We start from the raw sequence: 26746 nt of genomic DNA, 5'->3' as shown, positions 1-26746 counted from the left end.
AGACACCTCGCATCGGAAGGAATGAAGATACATCATAATATCCTCGGAGGAGTACCCTCTGGCACCAACTGGAGGTGGCAGCGGAGGAAATGAAGTCGCAGCAGCAGATGGATCTGCTGGCATATCAACAGCCTGCGGTGCACTCTGATTTTCCTCCATATCATCAGCTGGGGCATCAGCATATAGGAATTCATCATCCCATTGCCACTAACCATGTTGTCGGATGATACGAGTCTTGAGAAGTAGTTTTTCCCCGAAGCAGTTGTGACCAACCATCAGCTTCTTCTTCTCTTCACCATCCATGGGCACACCCTTAAGTTCCATAATGCGTTGAACAAGCATGGGGTATGGTAGATGGGCAGTGGAGCCATATGAGGCTTCTCTCATCTGAGTGCAGAAGGTATGGCGCCAGTCAATGGGTAGCTGATTTCTAATAGCCCACATAGTGAAGATGTCATTCTCCTGAGCAATGGCATGATTTGAATGCCTAGGGAGAATGATGTGAGAAATCACATATAGTAAGATGCGGGAGGAGATACTCAGCTTTTTGGCTGAGATTCGCACCTGATTTGTCAATGTAGCCCTAGGACGAAGGATGGATGGTAAAAATGATGCGCGATCATAGGACTGAAAATCTGAGAAGTGGAGTCCATCAAAAGTGATCGGCTCAGCAATGGTGGCGATCTCATCATCTTCCCACTGAAAAGTATAGCCGATGATTTCTTCCCAATCATCTGGAGTGACAACTATGTCAACTCCTTTGACCCGAGATTTTAAGATGCGGTTGTTGTACTCGATATTTTTGTAAAATGCTCTCACAAGCACCTCTGAATAGGAACAGCGGAGTGCAGCAAATTGGCGCAAATGGAGGGCATCAAGAATTTGACATATATCAAAACCCTCAGCATCAAAGAACTCGGTGTCTAGATACTTTGGCTCCAGAATGGGTCGTGTAGAGAATCTCTCAATGAATGTGCGTATCTCAGTGGCATTTCCATTGAAAAGATAACCAAAGCCAGAGCGGTCAATTTCAGAGGCAGCAGGAACAGAGGAAGTAGCATGGGAGTCAGCTCTCCTTTTAGTTCGACGCTCACGGTTAGCCATAATGATGGGAATCTAAATTAAAAGAGTAATGTGACTAAAATATTGCGGGAATAGGAATGGACCAAGAACTAAATCAGACCAATAGAAAGCGGAACAAACCTAAATTTCCAGTGAGAAAGCAGATTGTGATGGACTATGGAAGAGAAAGAGTGAAAATGAAGACCTAAGTACCAATGATCCCAAAAATGACGAAGGAAGGAGGCCCAAGCTATGGAGGATGTGCAGAGAGAAGGAGGAAACGATTTGGAGAAGAGAGGAAGGGGAAAATGGAAGAAAATATCCGGATTTCTCATTTTGAAAACCCTCAGCGCGACAAATATCCGAATATTTGACTTGCGATATCCGGATATTGATATCCGGATATTCCATTTTGACATATCCGGATATTGATATCCGGATATTCAATATGACATATCAGGATATTTCCAGACAGATGCGAAAATATCCAATTTTATCACTTTTAATCCAACATATCGTGTCATATGGCATACACATCATAGCAATAAGTTGATATATAATCAAAATGATCAATCTTTGGGTAAGAATTATGAGATAATCAATATAGCTTCGAAGATTAAGGAATATTCATGCAAAATTACAAATATGATGGATCAGTTAAACCAATTTCTCTTCTCAAATTGAAAAATACTTCTTTTGGGAGAGGCTTTGTAAAAATGTCGGCCAATTGTTTTGAAGATTCTACAAATTCTAAAATACAATCCCCGTTTTGAACATGATCTCGTATAAAGTGATGTCTAATATCAATGTGTTTAGTCCTTGACTGCATTATGGGATTTTTGGTGAGATTGATGGCACTAGTGTTATCACATCTATTGAGATGTGATCAAGTTCGACCCCAAAATCCTTTAGTTGTTGTTTCATCCATAGAATCTGTGCACAACAACTTCCAGCAGCCACATATTCAGCTTCGGCTGTGGACAATGCCACACTATTCTGTTTCTTGCTATGCCAAGAGACTAGTGAGCAACCAAGAAAGTGGCAAGTACCACTGGTGCTTTTCCTATCCAATTTGCAACCCGCAAAGTCGGAATCGGAATATCCTATTAGTTCACATGATGCACCTTTAGGGTACCATAATCCCATTTGTGTAGTGCCTACAAGATATCTTAAAATTCGTTTTACGGCACTTAAGTGTGATTCTTTAGGATTAGCTTGAAATCTAGCACACATGCACACACTAAACATTATATCTGGCCTACATGCAGTTAAGTAAAGAAGTGAGCCAATCATACCTCTGTACTTGGTGATCTCAACAGACTTACCTCCTTCATCTTTGTCCAATGTGCAAGCAGTACTCATTGGAGTGTCGATGGCTTTTGAATTCTCCATCCCAAATTTTTTGAGCAGTTCTTTACAATATTTTCCTTGATTGATGAAGATTCCATCCTTTTCTTGCTTGATTTGAAGACCAAGGAAGAAGTTGAGTTCACCCATCATTGACATTTCAAATTCACTTTTCATGATGTTGGCAAATTCTTCACAAAGTTTAATATTAGTAGCACCAAATATAATATCATCCACATATATTTGAACGAGCAAGATGTGTTTATTTTTCCTTTTGATGAAAAGAGTTGTATCAACCTTTCCTCTTTCAAAATTTTGTTCTAAAAGGAACTTGCTTAACCTTTCATACCAAGCTCTTGGAGCTTGCTTTAAACCATATAATGCCTTTTTAAGTTTAAAAACATGGTTAGGCAAGTCATGATTTTCAAAACCAGGAGGTTGATCAACATAAACTTCTTCTTGAATATATCCATTTAAAAATGCATTTTTAACATCCATTTGAAATAGTTTGAAATCCATCATACATGCAAACGCAAGTAATAATCGTATGGCTTCTAATCTAGCAACAGGAGCATATGTTTCATCAAAATCAATACCTTTTTCTTGATTATATCCTTTAGCAACAAGCCTAGCTTTATTCCTAGTTATTATTCCATTTTCATCAAGCTTGTTCCTAAATACCCATTTAGTGCCAATTATTGAATAATCATTAGGTCTTGGCACAAGTTCCCACACTTGGTTTCTTTCAAATTGATTTAATTCTTCTTGCATTGCCAATAGCCAATGTTCATCAATAATTGCCTCATTAATGGTTTTAGGTTCAATTTGTGAAACAAATGCTAAATGATTGCATATATTTCTAATAGAATTTCTAGTAGTTACCCCTTTTGATATGTCACCTATTACTGCATCAATGGGGTGATTTCTTGCCGTTCTCCAATCCTTTGGAAGATCCATTTCTTCCTTGTTAGCTTGAGTAGTTTCTTCATCCTGAACTTGCCCATTTTCTTTTTGCTTTTCTTCTTGTCTTTTGTCAGTCAAGTTCGTGTTATCCATGTTTTCTACATCATCATCACAAATATTCTTTCTAGGCAGAGTAGGGTCAGTTTCATCAAAAATTACATGAATTGATTCTTCAATTACCATAGTTCTTTTGTTGTAGATCCTAAATGCTTTACTTGTGAGTGAATATCCTAGAAATATACCTTCATCAGATTTTGAATCAAACTTGCCAAGATTATCCTTCCCATTGTTTAAGACGAAACATTTGCAACCAAAAATGTGAAAATGTGAAATGTTTGGTTTTCTTCCTTTGTAAAGCTCATAGGGGGTTTTCTTTAAAATTGGCCTAATTAAGGCACGGTTTATTACATAGCAGGCAGTGCTTACAGCATCCGCCCAAAAATATTTTGGAAGATTGTTTTCATTGATCATTGTCCTTGCAAGTTCTTGCAGGACACGGTTTTTCCTTTCTACAACTCCATTTTGTTGCGGAGTCCTAGGAGTGGAAAAATTGTGTTGAATTCCATTTTCATCACAAAACATTTCAAAATCTTGATTTTCAAATTCTCCCCCATGATCACTTCTAATAGAAACAATGTTCAAAGATTTTTCATTTTGAATAAACTTGGCTAATTTTCTAAATGCTTGAAAAGCTTTACTTTTATGAGCAAGGAATAATGTCCATGTAAAGCGAGAAAAATCATCCACAATGACAAATGCATAGTAATTTCCACCAAAGCTCATAGTTTGTGTAGGTCCAAAAAGATCCATGTGCAACAGTTGTAAAGGCCTAGTAGTTGAAACAATATTTTTAGATTTGAAAGATGCCTTCACTTGTTTTCCCTTTACACATGCATTACATAATTTGTCATTTTGAAATTTAAGCTTTGGAAGACCAATTACTAAGTCTTTAGAGATCAATTTGTTTAAGTGATTCATGCCAATGTGTGCAATTCTTTTGTGCCATAACCATGAATCATTTTCCTTACTAACCAAGCAACTGTCGTCATTTGAAGGCATACCATCTAGATCAATCATGTAGATATTATCCACTCTATAGCCCTTAAACTTAACTTGCCCATCATTTAAACTTTCAATTTTGCAATATTTTGAATCAAAAATAATTTTAAAATTTTTGTCGCATAATTGACTGATGCTTAGCAAGTTATGTCTAAGACCTTCAACAAGTAAAACATTTTCTATACAGGTTGAAGAAGAGTTACCAACTTTCCCAATGCCAAGGATCTTCCCTTTGTTGTTGTCCCCATAGGATACATGTCCATGTTCTTTCCTTGTGATTGAGAGAAATTTGGTGTTGTCTCCTGTCATATGCCTTGAACAGCCACTATCCAATACCCATTTGGATGAAATGCTTCTCAAGTATACCTACAAAACAGTTTTAACGTTTAATCTTTGGTACCCAAATCTGTTTGGGTCCTTGTGTGTTAGTCATAGATCTTGTTCCCTTGGGAACCCATATTTTCTTTTGACTACTAACTCCATTCTTTCTAATCTTACATGTGGATGCACTATGTCCTTTTCCACCACAATGAAAGCATTTAATGAAAGGACTACTAGTCATGTAGGAAGGTGAAATGAAGAAATTCTTGTAAGATTTTTCTTGACTGTTAGTGTTGAATCCTAACCCTGATTTGTTAAACATACATCTTTGTTTTCCAAGAAGTATATTCAAGTTATCTCTACCACATGTGAATTTGCTTAGCATTTTGTTTAGATCATCATTTTCGTTTTTTAGCTTTTCACATGAAGTACATGATGATGATGATGCATGATTATTTGATGATAAACATTTAATACAATTTGCACTAGCATCAATCATCTTGAGTGTCTCATTTTCATCCTTTAAATTTTTTATTTCTTTGTTTAGAAATGCAACTTGTTTTTATAATGATCTAATAGTTTTTCTAAATTCTTTAAGAGTTTTAATATGCTTTAAAGATTCACTATGTAATTCTTCAAATAAATATTGCAGTTCTTCATATGAAAGAGAAGTTGTAGAGCAAGTAAAGTTTACCTCAGATTCCGATTCATTGCCATCTTCCATAGTCATGAAGTACATATGTTGTATTTCTTTGCTTACTTTATTTGAAGCTTTAGAATCTTGCAAGAAACATATGTTGGCTTCTTCCTCACTTGAATTATCGGGAGAGCTTGAATCTTCATCCCAAGCTGCATAGGCTTTCTTTTTGAATCTTTTCTTCTCTTTTGATTGTCTTTTCTCATATTTGTCTTTATTTTGGAGATTTGGACAATCGGTTTTGTAGTGACCAGTTTTTCCACATTCGTAGCATGTAATGTTTGTTTAGGTGATCCTTCATTTTTTGTTTTTCCTTTTGATGGAAAGGGAAATCTTCTTTGTGGGTTTCTTCTTTTGAAGAATTTTTCATATTTCTTTACAAAGAAACTCATTTCTTCTTCATCCAATTCATCATCAGATAGATTCTTTTCTTTTTCTTCAGCTTGAAAGATTGAGCTTGTTGCTTGGAGAGCCATTCCTTTGCTTTTCTTTTTGGATTGCTCCTTCAAAATTAGCCTTGTCAGTTCTAATTCATGCTCTTGAAGTTTTCCAAAGAGTGTGGCAATGGACATGGTCTTCAAGTCTTTTGATTCACAAATAGTTGTCACCTTAGGTTGCCAGTCCTTATTCAAGCTTCTCAAAACTTTCGTAACTAATTGAAAGTTAGTGCATGTAGAACCTAATGCATCTAAATGTGTAATGATATCAGTAAATCTCTTTTGCATACTTTGTATGGTTTCACCATCATTCATTTCAAATAGTTCAAATTCTCTAGTTAATCCTAGAATTTTAGAGACCTTAACCTCACTAGTGTAATGATATCAGTACTCTTTCCAAACCAATTTTGAACGATTTAAACCACTTGATTTGACTTTTCTTGACGGATGTATAAGGCCATGAATATGTAACTGTTATAATGCCATGATTCTTTTTTTTTGCTTAAGTCATTTGAAAAACCTTTAGATGCATGTTTGACTTGTTAGTTCAAGATTCATTTATGCATTTGATGATGTGTATGACTTGAGCTTATGCAATGCTATAATACTATACACCTTTACACATTTTCCTAAGTCCTAGATAAATATACCATTGAGATCTTGGACTTGACTTGATGTTTGGCTTGCATGTTTCTTGATTTGATTTCTTTTGGATGTTGCTTCACCTTCAAGCAATCTTCTTAGACTTCTTTTTTATTGTTGTGAGTTGTATCATTCTTGAGGTCTCTTCCAATGTTGTTTGTTATCATTAAAACTCTTGAATTATAGAGATATTCATTTTGAGTGCGTTGGTTGCACAAAACGTGGTACCAAAACTACCATGTCTGAATTCGATGACATCAGTATCGCATCGTAATGCATTAGTATGATAATAAGTTTGACTTGGAAATTAATCTGGTCTAACTTTTTAAAAATGAGCTTCGTACAATCAAAAAGTCGTCTTCCCCTTTCATGTGCTCTTTTGTACTGTTTCTCTCTTTAAGGATTCTCCATCTTCCATTGGCTAAGTTTATTAACAAGTGGTTGTTGAGAATTTGCTCTTCGCCGACCCCCCTGCGCTGGAAGCCTCTTCTCTCTTATGCGTTTTTTTCTCCCAAATTTTTGTCGCCGTTATTATGGGTTTTTAATTTACGCAAATCGCTTGAATGATGAAATCGTCCGTTTCCATCTATCTAACGTGTTTACCCGTCGATCCTAACCGATTTAAGAGAGAAACGATCCCAATTACGATTCAGATTATTTGAAGGAAAAAAATCGTAGGATCGAACGATACTACAATCTTCCACGCAATTTTCATAACCTTGCCTGACACAAAAGGAGGTAACCCTTCTCGCCTTGTCTCTACCGTTTTAAAATGATCCAATCCATCTCGCTCCACCAAACGACTAATATATTAGAAAGGTAATTTTTTTCAAAAAGTATACTTCTCATAAATATGAAAGGTATCAAATGAAGACAAAAGATGTGCAAAAAATATCATTAATGAATATATTTTAAATTAAAATTTAAAAAAACTAATTTGACGGATCAACCCTTTCCGCGGTAGGTTAAACCCATTTTGACCAATCCTAAAATAAGATGGGTTCAAATGTATTAGCGAATTGAAAATCCTAACCTAATTTATCATTTGGGACGGGTTAAACGAATCAGCTCGACGAGTTTGACCTATTTTATCACCTCCGTAGAAGAGTGTAGTTTATGTGGTGTGGAAAATAGATTAGGCCCGTTTAAGTTGGGCCTAGCCTGGTTGAACCAAATTAACCTTAGGTTAGGCAAGTGGCTAATTCTATACTTAAATTGTTTTATTAAAAGCTATTTATAAAGAAAAAAATATTTGTCGTTTTAAATGATTTATTTTTAATAAGACTACATCATTTTGGTATGTTTTTGTATTCTCCATTCTCCTCTCTCTTTTTTTCTAATTTTATAAAAAAGAAAAAATATCAAAACGACATAATTTCATTAAAAATAGCATAAAATTGTGTCATTTAAAATAACAAACACCTATAAATAATGTTATGTATTCTTTAGGCATAATTATATAAAATGAAAAGAATTTCATTTTTATTTGCTGACACTGCTTTACTGAGAATTAAAATAACAACGCAGAAATTTTTTTTTGAAGAAAATCTTAAACCCTAAAAAGTAATAAACGGTGGTGGCCGTCGCGGAGACGAAGAAAAAAAAGGAGAAGCAGAACAAAGGCAGAGAAAGCATTAGGTTTTTTTTTTGAGTTTGGGAATGGGGAAGAACGAGAAAACGGGGCTAGGTAGGTCCCTGGTGAAGCAACACAACCAGATGATACAGCAGACCAAGGAAAAAGGTCGCTTCTACAGGAAGAAGGTTCTCGAATCATTCACCGAGGTCTCCGACATTGACGCCATCATCGAGCAGGCACACGAGCCACCTCCTCCTACCCTACTCATCAAGCCCATCGATGAAGCCCAAGCCCAAGCCCATGACTTGACGCCTGAGGAAATTAGGAAGCAACAGAAGATAGAGGAGGCACTGCATGCTACCAGTCTCCGAGTTCCTCGCAGGCCAACATGGAATTCTCATATGTCGGTGGAGGAGCTTCATGCTAATGAAACACAAGCTTTCTTGGTTTGGCGTCGTAGCCTAGCAAGGTTAACTCAATTTTTTAAAGAAATGGTTTCTGTTTTAAGTGTTGCATTTGAAGAATTAAAAAGCTTTTATCTATTTTTTTAATTTATATTGGTAAAAAGAGTGATTATGTTTTTTCAGGCTTGAGGAGAATAAGAAGCTTGTCCTTACTCCATTTGAGAAAAATCTTGATATCTGGAGACAGCTCTGGCGGGTTGTTGAGCGTAGTGATTTGGTAAGTTGTTAGTATTATGATGTTTGAAGTTTTACCTAGAAATATCTTACTTTTGGGTTCATAAAGAATTTCAATGTAATTTATTTATTTATTTTTCAATAAATTGTTGTCTTTTGAGTTAATTTAGCACAATTCTTTTTGGAATGATGATGCTTTCATTTTAATGGATCTTGATGAGAATATGATTATGTTACCGTATACAATAATTAAAAAGAGAGAGAAAAAAAAAAAGGCAATCTGTTGCTATAAAGCTCACCATGCTCAGGGTACAGTACAGGTCACAGTCATGCCCATTGTGTGAGTCTATAGTAGGCAGCTTTACCTTGTATTTGCAAGGCTGATTCCATTGTTCAAACCGTGCCAGCACCAACTGTTGTGCCAAGGCTTAGTTATATACAATAACGACTTAGTTATTCGAACTGAACTCAATGATGATGGTGCTGGGCACTTTTATTATTTCATGGTCTTGCTTCTCTGTTGGTGAGTTCAATTTCACTTCCCTTGTGTCATTTGCAGGATGTAGTTGGCAATAGTGTTAGCAAAAAAAAATGCAGTATTTATATAGCATTCAAATATAATGTAGTTCCTGTCTTCCTTATAAGGTGATTGTTTGGATTTACATTTTAATAGATACAGAAGCAATTCCACATATGCCACAATACTTTGCGATCTTTTCTTATTGTTTCCTTTTCACTGTATTGATTAATTTTATTAGATTTCTAGCTGCCCCTTAAGCAAGCTGGACCTGCATCCTTAGCTGCTAACTGAAGGAAGATCCTAAAAACAATTTGAATTTTTTAAAGAAACAAAGCTCTGGTTGGGACTATGGATAATAGCCTACTTTTTATCCCTCCCCAGATGTGCATTATTCTTTTCTTCCTATTAATATATTCTATAATTGAAAAAATCCTATATTTTATGAAAGCATTTGGATAATTGGTATTTTTGTTTTCATTAGTTATGCTTTTATATTTATAAAGAAATATCCATAGTGTAGAAATTTTTTATCTGACATTTGCTCTGTATTTTCTCAAAGTGCATGAAATCTTGAAGATGATGATCTTATTCTGTCTCACTTTTTTACCAGCTTGTTATGGTCGTTGATTCGCGAGATCCACTGTTCTATCGCTGTCCTGACCTTGAGGTATGATGCTTTTTTTTTTCTCTTCCTTAAAGAAATGCTAACATGAAACCTCTGGAGATTACTAGGTCAGTAGCAAATCTAAGCACTGACTAATAAGGATCAGATATAGCTGAATCATTTGTAGTGGTAGTGCCATTCAAAAAATCACAGTTTCATTCAGAGCCTCCATTTTTGTTCTTTAAAACATAGTAGCAATATAGCATATTTAAATCTCTGTAAGAAATTTAAAAGACAATAATGACAGATTTGACTAGATATCATCTGTCTGTAATCTATGTAGCCTACTTTGGACATTTCTTATTTATTTCGTTTTAAGAATCATTCCATCATGTGCACCAAGCATGACTCATTTTGCATTTATTTTACTTTGGGACAGGCTTATGCAAGAGAGGTTGATGAGCATAAACGCACATTGCTTTTGGTTAATAAAGCAGATCTTTTACCTGCTTCTATCAGGTTTGAATGTCCCGTATAAGGTTTATACTGCATTAATATCTTGCCAAGATCCTTATTATTTATCCACTGTTTTCTTCTCCTTTCCTGCAGAGAGAAATGGGCAGAATATTTTCGTGCTCATGATATCCTCTTCATCTTCTGGTCAGCTAAAGCTGCATCTGCAGCTCTGGAAGGCAAAAAGCTTGGTTCATCATGGGAGCCTGATAACTTGGGGAGAACTAATAACCCAGACACGAAGATATATGGAAGGGATGAGCTTTTGGCCCGCTTGCAATCAGAGGCAGAAGAGATAGTAGACAGAAGGAAAAATTCAGGCTCCTCTGACACAGGACCTTCTACCACTAAATCCCCTGGTGAAAATGCTTCTGGTAGCTCATCATCAAGTAATGTAATTGTGGGATTTGTTGGATATCCTAATGTGGGGAAGAGTTCAACTATCAATGCTCTGGTTGGTCAAAAACGGACTGGTGTCACCTCTACTCCGGGTAAAACAAAGCACTTTCAGACATTAATTATTTCTGACGAACTGACCCTTTGTGACTGTCCTGGATTAGTTTTTCCATCTTTCTCAAGCTCAAGATATGAGATGATTGCTTGTGGGGTGTTGCCTATTGATAGGATGACTGAACACAGGGAGTCTGTCCAAGTTGTAGCTGATAGAGTACCAAGACAAGTCATCGAGGCAGTTTATAAGATCAATCTTCCTAAACCTAAGCCATATGAGTCCCAATCACGCCCTCCTCTAGCATCTGAACTTTTGAGAGCATATTGTGCTTCTCGTGGGTATGTTGCCTCTAGTGGACTGCCTGATGAAACTAGGGCTTCCCGTCAGATACTGAAAGATTATATTGATGGGAAGCTGCCTCACTATGAAATGCCCCCTGGTATGTCAAATGAGGAACTAGCTTTGGAAGATCCCACCGGACATGACTCAGTTAACTTGAATGTGTCAGATGCATCTGGTACTGAAGATTCTTCAGATGTTGAGAGTGAACTTGCACCAAATCTTGAACATGTATTGGATGATCTCAATTCATTTGACATGGCTAATGGACTAGTTTCAAAGAAAGTTACTATTAAGAAGCCTAAAGCATCTGATAAGCATCATAAGAAGCCCCAGAGGAAAAAAGATCGTTCTTGGAGAGCAGGGAATGATGATACTGATGGAATGCCGGTTGCAAGATTCTTTCAGAAACCAGTAAATACAGGTCTGGTGAAGGACTGATAAGGTCATGCCCCCTGGTTTTTGTACAACACCCTATCTGTTACACCCATATGAACATTGATAATCTGAGATGAAGCATAAGCTATAAATGATGTTTGAAAGGCATTGCGGAAATAGATGATGTAGGCAATTTCACTGAAGCTCGCCACATAACAGGAAAAAAAAAAAAAAGTGTGGGAAAATATTATGTATTCGTAGTAGTGAGTTATTGTTCTTATTAATGGGATGAAAGGGTTGTCATGGGATTGAAGAATAAAATGCTTGGATTAGTCAGAAAGAGTCAAGTGCAATCGTGTGTTTTCACTATACTTGTGTGTAAGAAATAATTTAGTTCAAATACCAAAAAAATGTTTTTGAAAGTAAATTCATCTAAATACGCACGTGCTTACGTATATTGCACTGTAAATTGGTGTGGTTGTACTGCCAATCACTGAACGTCTTCGACGGAAATGTGATATCTACAAGAATTAAACCTAGGATAAACTTACCAATAATTTGAACGATATTTGCTTTTTGAAATTATATTACTTTTTCATGTTTTATTATTGCACTATATTTTTTAAGTACACAGTCTAAGAATAAGAAATTTTTTGGTTACTTTTATTCATTCATCATCTCATATCTAATAATTCATATATATAAGATGATGATAATACTAAATAACTAAAAATATCATAACTTATAATATAAGCTTATTTTTAAAAGAAATGATTTATTTCTTTTAAAAGTATAAAAATGAAAATAAAAATAAAATTAACTTTCTTTTCGATAGAAGAATTTATTTCTTAGAAATCACTAAAAATAAATTTCTTACTTTTTAAGATGTTATATTTTTTTATTGTTATAATTGAAATGACAAATATCTAAAGTTTTTTTTTATTATTATTATGTTATATCAATTTAATATTTTATGACAAACTAGTCTATTACCCGTGCGATGCACGAAAAAAAAAGAAATCGGTTTGTCTGCCTTGTAAAAGTTAACGCAAATCATAAAAATATATCTCTGCATTTTATTTAAATTAACACTATTAAGTATCTAACTCCAACTTTTTGTACAAATAGAGTTGTCAAATGTTTAAGTTATTATGTTTAATATTTTAACAAATACTTCATAGTTGAAGTTGAATGTGATAATTCAAAAGATTATTTATTAGCTTAATTGCATAAGTATTAATTGAGTAATCAATAACAATCAATTTTTTTTTGTTAGTTCAAACGAAACTCTACTCCATGCATAAAGTTCTATACTTGTGGGCTTAGTGATTACTTACGATCCCCCAAACTTTGCAAAGGCATCTTGTTTGATCATTTAATATAAAATGCAAATGCCATTATATTAGCTTGTCCAGTAGTCATTCAAAAATTAAGTAGTTTGACTCATCTTTTTTTAGTATTTCTTAGAGATGGACTTTCATTTATCATAATATAATTGTTTCTAAAATATTTACAGCAGTAAATCTAATAATCTTAGTCACACAAAGACGTATTTGTTAAATAATAAATATAAGAAGAAGAAAAAATGTTAGTGGGCGAGGTGGGTCGGCCCTCTGGGTCGAGCCTATTTTGTCATCTCTAACTATCAACATTTTATATTAACATTTTGTTTGACAGTAAATATAAGGAAAAAAAAGTGTTGGCGGGTGGAGTGGGTTGGCCTTTCGGGCCGAACTCATTTTTTCATCTCTAATTGTCAGCATTTTATACCAGCATGTAATAAGTTTTTATATTTATCAACAGAAAAGGTTCTTATAGCTGCATCTATATTATTATCTATCTATGTTTTTTTTATAGTTGTCTCTAAATCGTCTTTCTAAAGTGTGTGTATTTGTGACATATATATTAGATGAAGAGTTGGCAAATATTTGAGTTATTACGTTTAATAATCTAATAAATACTTAGCCACACAAAAATGAGTTTGTTAGACAGTAAATATAAGAAGAAAAAAATATATTGGCGGGCACGATGGGTCGAGACCAATTTGCCATCTTTAACTGTCAAGATTTTATATCAGTATATAATAGGTTTTTTATTTAAAAATACAGAAAAATATTTCAATAGTGATTGCAGATAAGTTATCAGCATTCACTCCCAAAACAATATTGTTCTCGGTTGAAAGATTAAAAAATTATAATAAAGACTATTATAACCCTGAAATAAATTATAATTACAAAAACACCTTAATTTATGCCTCAAAATGACGTTGTTTTGGACTTACGTTATCTGCAGTAATTACAGAAAAAGTGAACACTTAAAAATAATAAGTTATGCCTGATTTATATTTTAAAGTCACATATAATTTAAAAAATTAAATATAATTATAATTATAATTTTACTTTGGTTTTAAGTATATATATTCAATTCTTTGATTATACTTATTTATAATTTTTATATTTTTTTAAATTTGTTATTCATCTATATTTAAAACATTTATGTTAAGTATGTTTTTAAAAAGTGCTTGTACGAAAAAATATTCTTTTTTTGTATTATTTTTTTAAATTAAAATTTTAGTTTATTTTCATTTAAAGTATAAATATGTCATTTCTTATTTTTTTTGCATTTAAATTTCTTTAAATTATTTTTTATCAACTATACATATATTTTTATAATTTTAAATATTTTTTTCGTTTAATCTATAATTTTATATTAAATTAAATTTATTATATATATTTTTTTTCACCGAAGAAAATTAAATGCTGAACTATTTTCCCGACCTTAAAGTTCAAAATTTAAATTAAAAAAGTTTGAATTTTAAATATTAAATATTTTCTCATCCAATAAATATAATAATAAATATTATTAATAGGTTTAACAATTTTCCATGTAGAAAGTAGTGAGAAACATTAAAATTGTCTATAAAATACTTAATGACAAATATCTTTATATGATATCTTTATATGATGCAAAAGTTAGATGTCACTGGTAACTGAATGGTCATTCATTTTAATAGTGATTAAATTTTTATAATATTTTTTTTACAGAATGATAAATGTCCTTTTGTTTATTTAAATTTAAAATTTAAAATATTTTGTATTAATTATGCATATTTTTTTAAAAGTTATTTTTTCTGTTTTAATTTAAAAAATTTATATTGGTTATACATATATATTTAATACATTTTTGTTAAATATTTAAAAAAAAATACTTGTACATAAAATATATATTTTTTCACTCAATAATGTTTCATTATCTTTAATTTTAATTTTTAATATTCCCAGTACTTTGAACTATTATTGAATTTATAAGTATACTTTTCTTAAATCGACAGAGCATTTTATGGTTGAGAAGAAAAATGCTTGTAATTTATAATTTTTAAAATTGGTTATATGTAATACCCAGTAGTACTCCGGTTGTTAACATATATGATATTTAGCGTACACAACGGAAGACTTTATTTTATTAAATATAAAATCATCTTATAAAAATATGAGTTAACTTTTTCCAAAACGTTTTCTAAAAACATTTCCAAAATCGTTCACATGAGATATTGCATAAGCATACATTCTAAAACATACATATACTAACTAATCCTATTAGCCACTAGGAGTGGCCATTGACTAACCGAATATGACAACAAGTGTCATTCCTGCTAAAGCCTCACGGACAACATAACGACTGTTTAACAGATATCCGGGAGATAAGAACCTCACTCAATCAAATAATCCGAATAGACATAGTTTGTATAATCAGACATCTCACAAGTCCCACATGGACTGTGATCTCTTCAATGTGTCAATACATACATAAGGCTCCATGCCCAAAACTAAACGTCAACTACAGTATGTTCATATAATCAACACATGCATCTAAACAAATACATAATCAATACATAATTCTCCATAAGCTCATTAAATATAAGTCATGAGAATTATTACACAATTAACATAATCTCAACATACATAACTATAGCATGATAAAAACTATACATGCTATCAAATAAATATCCACTGGCACTCACTAGCCACGTGCCTGGTCCTTACCCATGGAGGGCTCACCACTATGGTAGGTACCTGAAATGATATCCCTAAGAAGGGGTGAAATAACAACAATCTCAGTAAGCTCAAGGTTTATAGAGAAGGGAAAAATTTTTCTCCAGTTACATAAGATAAGTCTCTCTCATGTACTAACAAAATGGTGGGCCCTTTAGGTTTTTTTTCTTTTCTTCTCTTTTTTTTATAAAAAAAGGGGTCCCACATCGTTTGTCTCAGCAACATAAGACAAGTTGTCTTCTGTTGCATAAGAATAGTAAACCCCTATAAAGAATCCCCTATTCCCTTAAACTCACTTCCTGCATAACAAGTCAGATATAAAGCATATATATAATCATACAACATAAACATAGCAACATATCTTATCCTGGTTAGCTATTCCAGGTCTCGAACCTCGAATAGCCAACACCTGGCATGTCCAACATGCTAGTGTGCAATAACCCCCAGAGTACAGTCATAGGCAGCCTACACACAATATCTCAAGAGCATGAAATAACTCAAGGGAATGACCCAAGAGCCTACATACATATTCACTGCTCAGGAACCTTATAACATACATCAACAGTGCCTCATAACATAATGAATCATATAATCTCTAAATGAATATGGATGAATGCACATATACAACATATCTCATACTTTCATACAACTGCAATCATAATGCCCACCATCATGGTGGAGTCACAAGAGAAGAGGAACATCCTAAACAAAGTTTACCTTAAAGAGCTATACTCAAGCCTACTTGCCTAGGCAAGTACGTATGCTCCAACTCAATGTCCTCACAAGCAAGTATCTCCAGGCACACCTAGAGAAGGAATCATACATATACATTAATGAAATATTAATTAGTCAAGTAAATATACAAGACTTAGCCATTTATTGATTCCATTTCCTTTTTACATACTCATATGCCAATAGTATGCCCAACACAAGTCTAGACCATTAATTTCATAATTACATGTTTTAGTTCATAATGAATTGTTATCTCACAACAAAATCAACTATGTGATTTATGCACTTCAATCATCTTAGAATTACAATCTAAGGAAACTAAGATAACTTGTATTAATTTCAACTCATCCTAGCCATATATATCCTTCATGACCGTGACATACATAGGGTACATAAGGTGTTCATTTGTTCCCTAACTCCACAATAACTCATTAGACACTTAGTCCATCAATAACTCCTCTTAGGTTAAGGCCTTTTCCTCTTAACTTACAACTAATCAAGACATTTATCACCACTAAACATCATTCATAACCTTGAACATTAATTCACATTAGGATCCCAATACTTAAGTTTACAACTTAAGACAATTCAAAGAAACACAATCCAATTCTTCAAGATCATTCACTTTTAAGCCTTCTTAACTTAATTAATTAAACTCTAAGCCACTAATTCAAAGATCAACCAATTTAAGGTCACATTATCCTACTTGGTCGTGGCACACCATAAAGCCCAATGACATGGGAAATCAATCCACACTTCAATCCACAAGTTGAATTAATCCTTAATCACACAGTAAAACCCTAATCCATCATTCTTAATCATTTTGCAACATAAAACCCTAATTAACTTGATATGGCCGAAATGTATATATGTTATTTCCTTATGATTTTTCCTTCATTTTATTACATACCTAAGTGGATTCAAACTCACCTTAGGCTTAAGTTAGCAATTGACCCCTTAATTAGGTTTAATTAGCAAACCCTAATTAGGTTTAGTTGGAAACCCTAAGTGAACATAAATTTAGAGTTTTTCATTTATTTATATTCCTTATGTAATTCCACATCATCACTTATGCATTAGTTCATTTACTTCACTAATTACATAATTAGTGGTTCTAAACCCTAATTAGGTCAATTTTTAGGGTTTAATAGTTTATTAATCAATTATGCTTAGTCCACTTCACTTAGTCCCTTCATTAGTTTCTTAATTAAGTCTTAGAACATATTTTAAAATTTCAAACCCTAGGCTACAACACCATATGGCTGAATTGCATAGTGTCCAGATTTAGGGTTTTTACATATTTTTCTACACACTTTCTTTGTTTACTCAAGTCCTTCAAGCCATTAGTTTACAAAGGTGTCATCTTCATTAATTTTAACCATCAAACCCTAATTTAAATGAATAGGGAAGAATCATCATGGTTGATTTTAGGGTTCTTAGTTCATCCATTTCCAAAAAAAACTCACACATAAGCCAAAAAGTGACACTTTTTCTTACAAGTCTTCATCTTTCTTAAGTTTAATACTTCCACCAACATTTTTAAACACCAAGATCCAATTTTTAATAATTTACAACATCATTATCAACAAGAATACATCATGGCCGAAATGGAAAGTGGGGGAAAGAAGGGTTTGAAGTCATATTTTCCATGGATCCAAGTCTTACTTCTTCAAGATGACTCCTTTAGTTCAAGCTTCAACCTTTACTTACCAAGAATGCTTCTTTTTCACCAAGAACACACCTTCATAAGATATTCAAGGATTTAGGACCAAGAACATAACTTTAGAAGAGTAAATATTGGGTTTTCAAGAAGAAAATACAAGGAACTTACACTAGAAACTCAAAGAATGACCAAATGAAGTGTGTTCTTCAACAAAGAGTTTCAACCACCATTTTTTGCCACAAAAGGAAAAAATATCCAGCTGCTGCTTGGAGGGAGTGTAGCCAAGAAAATGAAGGTCCAAGGGTATAACATCTCGTAGTTTTAAAACCTATAATTATAGTTAAAATATAGATTAAAGGGTAGGATTAGGAAAAATCCTGAATTCTGAGTCGAAATACGTAAAAAAGGTAAAACAGTAAATTGCCAAACACGTAACCTTAGACAATGAAATGTTAGTAGGAGGTCTCAAATAGGAAAACTAACCCTAGAAATGGATTCAGAACGAAAAATTGAATGGTTAGGCAAGTTTCTGGAAATTTGATGAATAGTGTTTTTATCGGGTAAAAATACAGCGGTACAGTTGCACCGAAAAGCGTGTCAAATGAAATTTGAGCTCTAGGCTTGGAAATTGATCAAAATTAGGGTTTTTGGGGAAACGTGCCCACAGTGCACATAACAGCTTAAAAATGTGATTTCACCGAATGACCGAAAAACTCTGGATTCATCTGCTCAAAGGCATTTAAAGGACTTTGGTTAATGTTAAAATTTGGAGTTTATAAATAGTCTAGGAATTATTCGAAGATTTGTGGTTTAAGCGGGAGATTTGAATTAATTTGAATTGCGCGAGGTGGCGAGTAGGACCCATCCACTTAAGTGGACAAAGCCACATGTCCACAACATTATTCACTCACCACTTTCTCTCCTCCTTTCCTCTCCAAAACCCGTGGCCATGGCTATGTTTGGGGAAGAATTTTGTGGCTTTGATTCTTAACCAAATTCTCTCCAAAATCAACAATGTCCTACATGAAACTTTAGATAAAACACCATCCAAACACAACCAACCTATTGGTAGCCTTGAAACCCTCTATTTTGAGAGAAAAACCCTACCCATTCCACAGATTTTTTGGGGAAAAGTGGTGTTCTTGGAGTTGTTTGCTTGAGCCATTGCTTGAGTATTCTGTGGAGGAGTCCTGGGCCATGATCCTTGGTGAGTTGCTCTACCTATTGATGATTATTTTGGTAGATTGGAATTTGAAAACCTTGAGCATGTGTATGTGAATTGATGTGGTTGGGGACCTCAAATTGAAATTGTATTAGATAAATATATCTTAGAATGATATTTTATGATGATTGAGCTCATAAAATTTATTGAGGAAAATTCTTGTAACTTAGGAAAATTTGAATGATGAACTTGTAAATTTGTGAAAATGGATTGTTGTGTGAATGGAAAATTGAGTTGTGGAGTAGTTGTAGTAGTTAATTATATGTTGTATGGTGTGTTGAATGTGTGGAATTGAATTGAAAATCTTTTGGTGAGGGAGCATGTGCATTTTGGCCAAAGGAAGGAAAATGGGGAAGGATGATTCTAAAATTGTGTAATTGATGTTGTGATGGTTTGAGCTAAGTTTAAATAGGTTGTGTGATTGTGTGAGGCATGTGAATTGGAAGCAAAATCATTGGATGTTCTTAGTTGTTGATTTCGGCTTAAAAGGGGAAATTAAGGAAAAATGATGTTGAGTTATGGTTTAATTAAGTTGTGAACTTGAAATGGTGTTGTGGAGGGCTTAGGAAGCCATAGGAACGTTGAAATAAAATTAACAACATGGTTAGGTATTTAAGGCCTTAATGGTCGAACCCTATGTGTGGGAGTGAGGAAGTGTAATGTCTTGTGTTTTGGCTTGATACACCATTGAATTGATGATCCTATATGTGGTCGTTGTAGGGGTCCTCCCACGGACATGATCCTTGAAGATTGAGCATGGTGGATTGCCTTTGGTCCTTGACCAAAAGGATTTGGGTAAGCAATTGTGTAACTTTGCATGATTGAGTTTATGACCAATTGTGTGGTCTTTGTGATGCTAACGTATATGAGAATGACCTTGTGTAGGCATTTCTGATTGGATTAAGTTACGGGTTAACTTGCGTTGAAGCTACCTAGCTTGGGAGCTTCAAGAAGATAATCTCTTGGTACTGGGGTTAATCTCCGTGTGTGCTCCACCATACCCATTGGGGTAGTGGTTGGAAGTTGTATGTCAATGATGTGATAATAACATGCTCATGCATATATATATATATATATATATATATATATATATATATATATATATTGGGTACATAGAGTGTACCGTATCTCTGGCCAGTAGATAGATTGTCGTATGGCGTTACGAACTTTCACTAGATAGGTCTCTATGAGGGAGTTCCAGTTGGCCTAGGGCCGTAGAGCTGTTATTCGTTGAGGAGAACTCTAGGAATGTCTCAGGTATATCAGATGGGGCCGCCTTGAATTATGTTCCGGGAACACATTCTTGGATGAGAGCCCGTAGGCTATATACCGAGGCTAGTAGGCCGGATGTTACGTGGTTTTGGCTATAACCATTCCAGCTTCATCATATGTTTTCTTCTTTATACATTCCTACTTCTTTAAATCCCTTGCTATATCCCTTTGTTGTTATGATTCATTGTTGTATGTACATCTGAGTGAGCCATTGGGCGGAGTGATCCTCCAGATCCTCTGGGTTACTGAGTTATATTCATATATCTCACCCCATGTTATGGGGCATTATTTCAGGTGGTTGTAGCTGGAATTGAGCTATGGGCAAGAGGCCCACGGGTTGAGCTTATGGAGTTGGAGCTTATTTTGCATTTTAGGGCCACACTTGGTATAGGATAGACTTAGAGCATGAACATAGTATATTGCATTAGTGACATATATCATGCCTTATTTGTTCATGCTATATTTTGGCTAAGTCTAGGATTTATGTATTGACTCATTTTGAGGTACTTTATTGTAGTTATATTTGGCATTGGATAATTGTAATGTAATGATTATGGACCTTGCGTAAAATTGTAAAGCATGTATGTGATGAAAGGGCAATAGGCCTATTTTAGGTTATGATTTATATGCCAATTATTAAGAATGCATGAAATGGACAATGTGATTGTAATGAGTTTAAGTTTCAATAAAGCCAAGTAACAGATTGTAAATTAATGAGAATGATATAAATTGTTATGGGTTGTGAGAGCACCAAGACATTATTGGTCCTTGTGTGCCACCCTTGTCTATTAGGTACCATTTGAGGCTTTAAAACATACTTTTGATAAAATGGGATAGGTTGAATAAACAAAAAAGGTGTCGTCAAAATTTATACTAAAATGGAATTTTTTAGGCTGACTTTGGGAGAGCATATCTCCCTCCACAGAGGTCCAATAGAAACGTACCAAACATTATTTTGAAGCTTAATATATCAGCTATGTTGTGCCAAAATTTGGTAGCATTTTAAGCTGTGTAGCAACCTGTAGGATCGATTGAGTGAGGTCTGCCCATGGAGGCCCTGCACAAGGGCTGTTTGGGTTCCGATTTTCAAAAAATTGTTTCTCCCTCTATTATTACTCAAATTAGTCTCATGATATGTCAAATTAAAGATCAAGGTGTGTAGTATGCTGTATAAAAATTTGAGAGCAATTGGTTGAGTAGTTTGTTCAAAATCGCAGAAATGGTGAGGGATATTTGGTTCCCTGTTTTGGGTTGACTGGCAGTTTTGTTTGTCCAACTTCAAACGGTGATAACCGGAGCTAGAGAGAATTTTTTGAGGCATGTGATACATTTTTAGAAACTTAATTGAGTCTAAAAAAACATACTAAAATATGAGAGTCTTATAGTTTGGGAATTTCGCACAGTGTCCAAATGACTAAACCATGTTCAATTGTAGAAAAACCGTAAAAGTGAGAATTACGCCAAGTGGGTTTATGGGAACTCCTTAGTGACTTAAAATAAGTAATGTATGCTAGTTAGACTATTATTTTAATTATTCCGCATTTAGAATTCAGTTATGATCACAGCTTATGTTATTACGTTTTATTATTGTTTTAAACTGTTACGTAATGAAAAGGAAAAAGTTTACTCGCATTTTTAAATGAACTGCTATGATTGTAACTGCGCTTAATATCATAGTCAATGTTAACAACACTGGTACATAACAGACTGTTACAAAGGGTCAAGAATACAAGCTTTCACAAGTTCAAGAGCTAATGAACAAGATTTGTGAAGAATGTTTTGGATTTTGATGAAGCTTAAGTGGTGAAATCTTAGAGAGAAGGAGGAGAAAATTTGAAAACCTCCAAGGTAAAGAGAGAAGTGTTTGGGCTGCTAATGAGGGTGAGGAAGATGGGCTCCTTATGTTTTTAGGGTTTCGCCATGTCACTTAAGTGGCTTTCTGTCGTTTAGTGACTCCCGGTGTAATATTTCTTTGAACTGTTATCAAATTTTTACCCGGAAACCCCCAAGATCCCAACTTTAAGTAATTAATATTAAGTTTGTTTAATTAACATGTTTCTAACTCAAAAATCTAATTAGTATCTCACAGATACGCATACTGCTGTTTAACTACACTGTAGTCTTTACGGGTATCCTTAACTATACCCAGACTTCATAACTTTCTTAACTTTACATCATTGGTCTAATTATGACTTGTTTGACATATATTGGACTTATCTTCTCTTTTCTCATTTCAGAACTATACCGGCTGCTGTCACAGCAATACAAAATATCCGGTAACAATGACTTTATCAAAATATCCCAACATGGGTATCAGAATTCACAGAATAGTTCTCAGACTCAGATTTACTGATTAGGGTTTATCAGATACCTGTTACTGCCTCAACAGTACAAACTATTATGTCAAAACTCACTTTCTCATAATACCCACAATATGGGTGTCAATCTTTACAGAATTGAATTCTAAACTCATCAATGATACTGATATTATTAGAATAACTTTCTTACTCGGTTTCACCTGATTAGGGTTATTCTACAGTCTGTTGCTGCATCAGCAGTCAAAATTAAGGAACACTGACCATTTTGCCACGCTTTACCAAAAAATTTACCAGACTGCCACGTCAACAGTAAAATTTTCCAGAATGCCACGTGGCATAATTCCCTACCCTGTGTAACGAATTATGCTTGCTGATGTGGCAAGTCACAATTGGTGGGAGTAATTCGCTGCACAGGATAGCGAATTATGTGGTCAAGAATCAGCTTACATAGTCAGCAAGCATGACACGTGTCAAGCAGGCAGTAATTCGCTACCCTGTGTAGCGAATTACTCCCACCAATTGTGACTTGCCACAGCAGCAAGCATAATTCGCTACACAGGGTAGCGAATTATGCCACGTGGCATTCTGGAAAATTTTACTGTTGGCGTGGTATCTGGTAAATTTTTTGGTGAAACATGGCAAAATGGTCATTATTCCCAAAATTAACAGGCAGAAATCCACCTGTTTAAAATACCAACAATATGGCTATCAAAATAATACAATTTCTTCCTCATCTCATTAATGACCTTTAGGTCCTCATAATAACTCTCAAATTTTGAATTATCCAAATTAGGGTTATTATATTATACATATATATTTAAAACGTATATGTTAAACGTTAAAAAAATAAAATACTTGAACGCTTTTTTTCTTATTCTTTTTTTGTATTATATTTAGGAATTGAATATTGTAGAATTGTTCTTTTTTTTAAAAAAAAAAACTTGTTGGCTTCTGGAATATTCACTTTTATTTTTTATAGGACGTTGGTTTCAACGCTAATTATGATGAATTTATTGGAAGATAAAAAGGTTGATATGCCTGTATTACATTTTGGAATTGAAGAGCCATCAATTTCTCTTATGGTTCATATTCCCAATATGAGCATGCAAAGCAAAGTGTAAGAACCTGCACCGCTAAATTAGAAATTTAAATAATTTAATTATGAGTTTAGAAAATAATTGCATAATTGACTTTGGATAAATATGGAAAGAGTATAATAATTAATATTAAGTCACTTATCTGAAGGAAAGTGTAAATACCAGGTATTTCGCGGTATAAATGGATAGCGGCGAAGTAATCCGAGAAATAGAAATAGAAATATGAATATTCCTAGAAAAAATATTTAGGTTAAGAATATCAAGTATGGGGTAAAAATAATGGGCGGTGATGTTAGAACTAATACCGGCTATTTCGCATCAGAAAATGCGTACTGGCAAAGTGTCTCGAAAAATTATAATAAAAATATGATAATTCCTAGAAAAATTTCTAGATTCAGAATATAAAGTTTGGTAGAAAAATGATTAGCAGAGCTATTAGAACTAATACTGTTGATTAGTGGGCACACTTATATAAATAGCTAAAAGGCACAAAACCTAGGTTATTTCAGAAAATCTGTGAACCCCTTTCTTCTCAAACCTTGAACATTCTCTCCACCACTCCCAAGAAAAATTGTGCCTTTCTCCATGGAAGTTCACAAAGAACACACTTTTATGCTTTATTCTTCTTCTTAATCTTCTAAACCCTTGAGAGCTTGTAATTCGTGAAAGAAAAATCCACTCTTGGGGCATTCAAGGTTTTGTTTTGGGCTGTTATGGGGTTGTCCACTTGGTCTTAGGGTGTGGGAGCCATTGTTACACTCTCGGAAGCTTCAAGAACCAATTTTTGTGAAGAAAAGACCTACCTTTGAATGTGATTTTCGTGCACCACCAAGTCAGTAGCTTGGAGCATCTTCAAAGCCCTCAAAGTTCCCTCATTTTTCTGTTTTCAAAGGCCCTTAGGTAACCCCTCACCATTTCCTTTGTAAATTCATGAACAAAGCTTGTTTTAAGTCTTTTAAAAAGACAACTTTGATAATTCAATTAAAAGGTTGTTAATTTGAGTGTAATATGGTAGTTTGAACTTCTATTTGTAGGTAAATCGAAGGTGGGAACCTTGGGAGGCCATTGGAGTTCGAATTATGCAGAAAAATTTGCATTTTATTGTGTTCTGCACAGGTGGTAATCGATTACCTTAGAGTGGTAATCATTACCATGAAGGATAATCGATTACCCCCTCTATGGTAATCGATTACCTAATGCAAATGTGATAGCAACACACTAGTTTGGTAAAATCATGATATTTTAGGCTACAGAGCTCCAAATTGAGTGAGGTTTGGACTTATATGAAGCTAACACATAGGGATACAAACCTGTAAAATTTCATAGCTATTGGATAAGTGGTTTAATCGCTGTGTTAGTTTGAAGTTGCGACTTGTTTGTTGGAAATTCAGTTGCAGTATTCACTTTGCGAAAAATATAACCGGAGTTATACAACTCCAATTGAGATATAAAATATGTAGTTGGAAAGCTTAGGGTATCTAGTTTTACATATTAAAATCTTAGAATTTTTTATAAAGAGATTTAATTAAATTTTTAAAAAAAGTAAACGCAATTTTGTGCTTAGGGGCTTTGGGAGAAGCCTGTAGTACGCTAAATGAAAGAAAAAACATGTTCCATTTGACATGAAATTGTAGGATATGATTATTGATGATGTGTTTGCTATTAAACCAGATTATGACTCACTGGATTGTTTGGTTGTTGTGACAACGATGATACTGTGTTGGTATTAGAGGACTTTACCGATACAGGTAAGCTTTTGGTCCTCGGTTTTATCTGTTGCTTATTCCGCCAAACCCCATGGGGGATTGATTTATGTGCATGGTATGTTTTCTGGAAATTATATTTATTTATGTTATAAGTATTGGATATGTTGTTGAGCTGGATTATAGAATTATATCTGTTTATGGTATGAGTATTGGATATGTTGTTGAGCTGAATTATGATATAGTGCATTTGCCATATGTATATATGTGTGGGGTATTCCACACGAGACGGTAATCCCTGAGCATGTCGGGCCACATGCAAGATGGTAACTCCGTGTGTGAGGTACATGATGGACTCCTTGTACTGTAGGTTGTAGACGTACGTAATGCCTACATTTTATTCTCTGGCCAGTAGGATGCATACACACGTGACAGGGACATATGCGACATTGCACACTCATTTGATATATTGCATGAAATGCTCATTTTATATACTGCATCGTTTATTGCTATAAATGGCCAGGTATAGTCATTCCCCTTATCTTGTTATTAATCTGCTTCTTTATATACTGTCTGCACTGTTTTAGAACTTATATTATACATGTAAGTGAGCTTGGGGTGGAGGATCCCTTGAGGACTCCTTGTTTTATTGAGATTTTTATTAGAAAACTCACCCCTTCTGGAGCACTTTTTCAAGAGATGACGTTCGTGAGACGGACACTGATAGAGGCAAGAGGCCAACATAGAGATTTCGTTATTGTTATGAGTCATGCATATTATGATTGTTCATTTTGCCATGATGAGCATAGGGGTTGTCTATGCCACTATTAAATGACCTGTTTATTTGTTGACTCGAGTATTTGTATTATAGCACCATGAGTTATGGATGCGTTTGAATTGTTATTTATGAGTACGAGGAATTCCAGATTTATTTTAGTGTTGCAATTACATAAGGATTGTTATTAAAAGGAAAAGTTAATCCACCATGAGAATTAACCTTGTTTATTTATATAAAATAGTATATTGCTTCCACGATTAATTATTGCAAGCTGCGCTTTAAATACCATTTGTATGTTAAGACACCGGCTGCAGACGAGGTGTTACACAGAGCTTTCCAATGCCTAATTACATTGCTAAATT

General features: G+C 34.2%; 1 protein-coding gene across 1 annotated transcript; it reads left to right on the top strand.

Annotated features, from left to right (window-relative positions):
• Positions 1-8092: 8092 nt before the first annotated feature.
• Positions 8093-11927, top strand: LOC133301255 (GTPase LSG1-2-like). The gene is made up of 5 exons (XM_061500871.1): positions 8093-8573; positions 8692-8785; positions 9873-9929; positions 10306-10385; positions 10476-11927. The coding sequence occupies exons 1-5, from the start codon at positions 8188-8190 to the stop codon at positions 11608-11610; spliced, it is 1752 nt and encodes a 583-aa protein (XP_061356855.1). The 5' UTR covers positions 8093-8187; the 3' UTR covers positions 11611-11927.
• Positions 11928-26746: the final 14819 nt, after the last annotated feature.

This window comes from Gastrolobium bilobum, unplaced genomic scaffold, assembly GCF_033153095.1.
Source record: "Gastrolobium bilobum isolate Gb01-03AN ecotype WA unplaced genomic scaffold, APGP_CSIRO_Gbil_v1 utg27625, whole genome shotgun sequence".
Taxonomy (NCBI): domain Eukaryota; kingdom Viridiplantae; phylum Streptophyta; class Magnoliopsida; order Fabales; family Fabaceae; genus Gastrolobium; species Gastrolobium bilobum.
Note: the sequence above shows the minus strand (reverse complement) of the source record. Positions and strands in the feature narration are given on the sequence as shown.

Bases quoted from the DNA above. Each gene is read 5' to 3' on its own strand.
- LOC133301255 (XM_061500871.1), top strand. From the start codon at position 8,188: ATGGGGAAGAACGAGAAAACGGGGCTAGGTAGGTCCCTGGTGAAGCAA. The intron at 8,574-8,691 runs GTTAACTCAATT...ATGTTTTTTCAG, and splicing joins TGGCGTCGTAGCCTAGCAAG to GCTTGAGGAGAATAAGAAGC. The intron at 10,386-10,475 runs GTTTGAATGTCC...CCTTTCCTGCAG, and splicing joins CTTTTACCTGCTTCTATCAG to AGAGAAATGGGCAGAATATT.